The sequence below is a fragment of the Culicoides brevitarsis genome, chromosome 1, assembly GCF_036172545.1.
Source record: "Culicoides brevitarsis isolate CSIRO-B50_1 chromosome 1, AGI_CSIRO_Cbre_v1, whole genome shotgun sequence".
In the NCBI taxonomy this organism is placed as follows: domain Eukaryota; kingdom Metazoa; phylum Arthropoda; class Insecta; order Diptera; family Ceratopogonidae; genus Culicoides; species Culicoides brevitarsis.
The window spans coordinates 7,162,626-7,168,625 of NC_087085.1; the positions used below are offsets into that span (position 1 = coordinate 7,162,626).

At 27.9% G+C, this 6,000-nt stretch overlaps 1 protein-coding gene across 1 annotated transcript in view; it reads left to right on the forward strand.

Moving 5' to 3' along the window:
• LOC134827327 (uncharacterized) overlaps positions 1–5,675 on the forward strand; it is a 39,946-nt gene extending 34,271 nt beyond the window's left edge. The window contains exon 2 of the mRNA XM_063839925.1: positions 5,546–5,675. Within this exon, the coding sequence (XP_063695995.1) occupies positions 5,546–5,612 (67 nt within the window). The 3' untranslated portion in view covers positions 5,613–5,675. The remainder of the gene's footprint in view (positions 1–5,545) is intronic.
• The last annotated feature ends 325 nt before the right edge of the window (positions 5,676–6,000 follow it).

Consider the following 6,000-nt stretch of genomic DNA (forward strand, 5'->3'; position numbering starts at 1 on the left):
GCATGATAATTTTATACAAGAATTTAATTTAAAAACCTATGTTGAGCTTAATAGTATAATACATATAATACAATTATGAGCTGCTATTATTTTATTGTACTTTAAATTCAAATCAAGTTAATTATATTTTACGACGCATGTATTAAAGTAGCTTATAAAGTGAATCCATTAAAAATGTTTACACACAAACTGCTTTACTAACTGCAATTTTAATCCTTGCACACATGCTATATAATAACGGAGTTGAAAACTTTTTACAAATGTAAATAAATCTTGACGATATAAGCATATGAGTAATTATCAAGTAGTTTTATTCAACTTTTTCAATCGTTATTGTTTGTTTATCTACTCTTGACTCTGTCAGTGAACTTGTTTTACCTATAAATACTCTTCATGTTATAATCGCTTATTATTATAATAATTGCCATCGATTGTTGATAACTTTAAACCGATTATCTTGATGGTTATAGTCAAATTGAAGGGATTAAGAGATAAGCTTTAATTATAATGACACTTTCTTTGATAGTATTTGAAACATTGTTTACATTTTTCATTTCCAATCCCATATTCTCACACATAACATTAATTATTTTTAATAAATGTGATATGTTTGTTCATAATTAGCACCGTCATTAACATTAAAAGTCATGTTTTCTCATCATCCTATTATCTATTCATCTTTCTATATAAATAAGGCGAATAAATTTAATATTTTCATTTTTTGTCCCATGAGGATTTTCTCGAGGGGGGGGGGAAATAAAAAAAATAAATATTTTTGAATTTTTTGTTTGTAATTTTTTAACGTTTTTAGACGTTAAACGTTGATTCTTAACATTTATTTAATTTTAGTTTATTTTATTTTAAAATTTGAACTTAAAAGTAAAGAAAAATCAACAAAATCTCCCAAAATAAAAATTTTTGAAAAAAAATAATTTTGGTCACGTGACTTTCAAAAAAATGTTTTTCAACATTTCAATAGAAAATGTCGTAATTAAGCAAATTTCTTTAGTTTTTTGTATAATTTTACCATAAACAGTAATTTTTCATGATTTTTTATTATAAAAATTCCAAAATATGTCAAAAATATTTGTATTTTATATTTAATTTTTATTTTTCCCCCTGAATTTTTTCGACAAAATCCGAGGGGGGGGGAGACAAAAAATGGATATATTAAATTTATTCGCCTAAATAATAATAATATCTTTTCTATTTGATTTGAATGTTAACAGGAATTATGCAATTTGCTCATCATTATATAATTTGAAATCGATGTTCTCGAATGTTTCTCAGAAAATACCAAGAAGACGATGATTATTATTACAACATATTATTATTCAAGTTATTATATTGAAATAACTGTTTATTTATTATATTATATATTTGTAATTGATTGTTGTAATATAATAATCATAATATAAGCATGCGATTTAAAATTAGATTAGAAAATTGTTACAAACTTTATTTTACTCGAGAAACGTGATTCGAAAAGTTTCTACATTTCTTGTCGTCATTATTTGAGCATTATACCTCCGTAGGATTAATATTATTGTTTTTGTTTAATACAAGTTTTCAAAAGTATATCAACATTACACCCACTTTTCAAAAGTAAAACAATAACATTAAACCGACATCTTCGGTACATTGAACATCGTTCGAGAGAACGATGAAACACGTAAGACAACGAGAAACACATTTATCAAGTGTCTCGGTTTCGTATTGACAGTCAAAACTTTCGATTTTATGCTTGAAAATCTTGAAAGTAAGGCAAAGTTCTTGTGCTATTATTGTTATTATTATGCTTTCATTGTTCAATAGTTGTGTGTGCTATGTGCGTCATGTCATCTGTGCAAATAAATTATGTTACTCACGTTTTGTTTGTTCACTTAGTTTGCTCGTAATCACGAGCTTTGTTTCGACAACGATGAAAATTATTATTTATTAAACAAGGTTTAAATGTACAATTATTTTATCAATAAATAAATACTATAAATATTTGAGGCGATGACAGAATCTTCCTTTCTTTACGACAAAAATCGTTCCCTATTTTATTTATTTATACCAAAAAAGCAAGGTAGATAATAATCATCATCATTTTTGACTTCTGTCAATATTAAACACATGACACCTTTTCAACAAAATACACCTGACACTGTTTTTGTCAAGGCTCCTTTCTCGTACTTTTTTTTTTATTTTTATATATTTTGATCATAATTCCATTTGACATATGCCAATAAAATGTAATCAACCTTTTTTTCAAACGGGTCTGTAGTATAGTATTTTAAAACAAAGAAAAAGAACTCCTAATAAATAATACCTAATAATACGACTAACAATTTATCCGTTCAACTTTTGGATAAAAATAAAATTTATACACTAAAACGATGTTCAAGTTATTTAAAATAATAAAAAAAAAATGTTTAACCTTTTTATGTTTGTTATCTTTTTATTATTTTTTATACAAGTACGAGGAATTACATGAGGGCAGGTGAGACTTGTTAAGAAATTTTTACGTGTTGTCTTTATTTTCTTTCAATTATTTATTATTTTTTTTATAACATTTAGGCCGCTCCAAATTTTTTTCTATGTTTTTGTCCCCTGCCCCATTTTAAAAGCCGAAAATCCAATGGGGCAAAATAAAAAAAAAGTTAAAAATTTCATCAAAATTGACAATTTTTGGTTATTTTCCTTACTTTTTTAAGGAATTTTCAAAAATTTTTTAAAATATTTTTAATTTTTAAATTTTTTTGTGTTGAAAATCGAAATTTTACATGAATTTTCTTCTCTAAAAATATTTCCTAAAAATTATTTTTCAAAAATTTTTGACGGTTATTTTTATACAATTTTTTTGTTAAAATTTTTAACTTAAATTACTTTCAAATCAATTTTAAATCATCAAATCTAAATGTAGATACCATAAAAAAATCTAAAATATTCATGAAAGATCAAAATTTGTTAAAATTTTGGCATTTTGTATGAAAAAGTATTTCAAAACTTTTTTTTTATTTTGCCCCCCCCCATTTTGAAAAAAATGTTTTGGGACAAAAACATCGGAAAAAATTTGGAACGGCCTTATTATTTTTTTATAACATTTACAACAAAAATAACTTTTGTGAATGGATCAGAGCAATCGATCATTTTGAATTGCGGGGTTTTTGAAGGATAATAACCGTGCAAAATTGAATTTTGGACACTTGCATGAAATAATTATGAAAATGTATTTTTAATGAGCGTTTAAGTGATTCCGACAGCTAACAAAAAACTCTTTGATCAAAAATTTCCGCGCCGGAAGGAAAACCACAATTTTCGCACATATATGTTCGTGTAAAACAGAACAGAAGTCTAATTTATCTTTTACATGAATTCTTATAATTGCTTTAAGAGTTTAAATATTTAATATTGGAGTGTGTAATCATAATATTTTCTCATAAATCCATTCATTTTTCTCGGTTTCGCTTGTTATTACGTGTGTATGTATGGTATGGAGGAAAAGTAAATTCAAACACATTTTCCACGCGATGAGCGAGACAGAGGCAATATAATTGTTGGGTGATGTGTAAAATATGTATGCAGTAACGCGTTATTTGTCTATTTATAATATAAATATTGTAAAAGGTACCAGGAAGAAAAAGAAGAAGAAAAAAGGGGAGAATCCACCCCATCGATTTATTAAGTTTTCAAGAGAACGAGAGACACTCGAAGCTATTATTATGTGCATTGTGAACAAAAATTCAACAAAGCACAACATTAGAGAGGAACAATTTTTTTGTGTGCATGATATTTATGTACTCACTTATTGCCTTCTATTGTATTGTATTTTATGTGGCATGTTTGTTTATTTGAAGAAAGAAGAATGCAATTTAGTAGTAAGTATAATAAAATATAATAAAAATCGTAGAGTGGGTCTATAAATGTGTAATAACAATCATAATAATGAGCACCATTTTATTTATACAGTCAATTTCTATTCAATTTATTCATTTTAAACATGAACACTTTCATGCACAGGGTTTCTCATTATCAAATTGAAGCAGAAGAGAATCAAAATTGGATCGAACGATTGTTATCGTCGCCAATATTCACTCAAGCATTTTTAACCTCACTCGAATATTTTTTCGAAATCACTTGAAAAATCACTTTTCCCGTTTTTTTTTTCTTGCGGAATGGAAAAAATTATAATGACGACGGTTCACCTTTCAAAAAAAAAAAAAGTAATCCCGAAAATCAATGTTGTTGATATTAGCCGCCCTTTGGCTTGTTTTACAAAACGACACGGGTTCGTTAACGCACTGCCATGAATTACAAATTTTTATCTCTCCTTTCGACCTGCCATAAATCATTTATTGGTCATGGAGTAACAGACCCACACAGCTTATAAAATTAATTCTATCAATCATTTTTAATTTTGTTGTTCTTCTGAAACGATTAAAATGTTCCTCCTTCTCATCGTATCATCAACGACGATAATCATGTCGAGTCAGACGGAAAAATGCTAATGTATTTAATTAATATTCATTTTCTTCCCAAAAAAAAAAAAATGTTTTATCGAACTGCAAACTTTTTTTTTCGGATAGAGAAAAAAAACGGGCAGACGATGTGTTAATCCGCTTTCTCATTCCGTTGCTCGTAAAACGCATTTTTGCAATGTCGTGATGAGTAACGAACGAAAGCTTAATGGCACAAGGAGTCAACAACGACAATTGTGGTCCGTTAACTTCATTATTGCCCGGCTATTAGAGAAATAAAAGGGAAATGTAACAGAATGATCGACCAAATTTTTCCAATAAAAATGTGTGATGCCAAAAAAAAAAAAAAAATAAAAATGAAACGCGCTCTTCTTTCACATGTTCTCTGCCTCGACGTTAGAGACAAAAGCGAAAGAAGAATGGATAAAGGTATAATCGAAAAAATAAACGCACAAAAAATTTCTATTATTATGACGGTTGGGCTTAGCAGACATGATAATAATGTGTTCCTGTGTACATTTTCTACGTTTTGTATTTTTTGCACTTTTAGAGACAAATAAAAAACGTCTCTTCCTTTATTTTCTCTAAATATATATTTATTTTTTTTTTGTTTTCATTGTGTGCAGTGCGGATATATGTTTGTTTGCAACAAGCTTCAGTTTGATCAACATCATCATCATCATCATGACAAAACCAACGTAAAGACCCGTAATGTAATGTGTAGGAGACCTAAATGATGATATGAAATAAAACGTTGGAAAATGAGGGTGCTTAAATTAATATTTGTCCTTTTGTGTAAATTGATAATAATAATGATGCATTTTCTCTACGAATCTGATGACAAAACATCCTCATCAACAATTTCTGTCATGCCTTGACAAAAGAGGAAATTAGTTATTAAAGACTTTTCTCGGTTTTCTTTTTCCCATTGTCACGTTCTGCGTGCGAGAGAGAGAAAAATGGGGAGTGATGTCCTTTTTAATTTACTTTTTATTCTTCTACTTGCTTTAAAGCAAAAATCTTTGTAACGAAGTTGCTAATATAATTATTTTTTTTCCTTTCTCTTTTTTTTTCTCTTGCAGGTATGTACAGCTGAAATATGTTCTTAACCTCATTAAACACAGAGAAACGGGATTGCCATGTCATTAAAAACAAATTTAATTGTGAGTACTATAATTTAGTCGTTCCCAAGTTCACGTTGTTGGTCGGCCGGCATTTCAATAGAATGCATTTTATTCACTTAATTTTGTATAAGGAAACATTTTTAATTAAATTACGTTTTTTTTTTGTTGTCATACAATTTCGTTTGAGGAGAAAAATAAAAATGTTCGTAAATTACAGAGAAAGACCACATGCAAATAAATAAAATAAGTGCCAATATCAATTATTTATGTTGTGTGTAAATTGGCACGCGACCAAATATAATGAATGAAAAAAAAGTCGATGATACTCCCGTTTTGTTTTTAATATATAGAGCACCAAACGCACAAAAAAACACACACACACATACTTGATCATGACATATTCCGATAAAAAA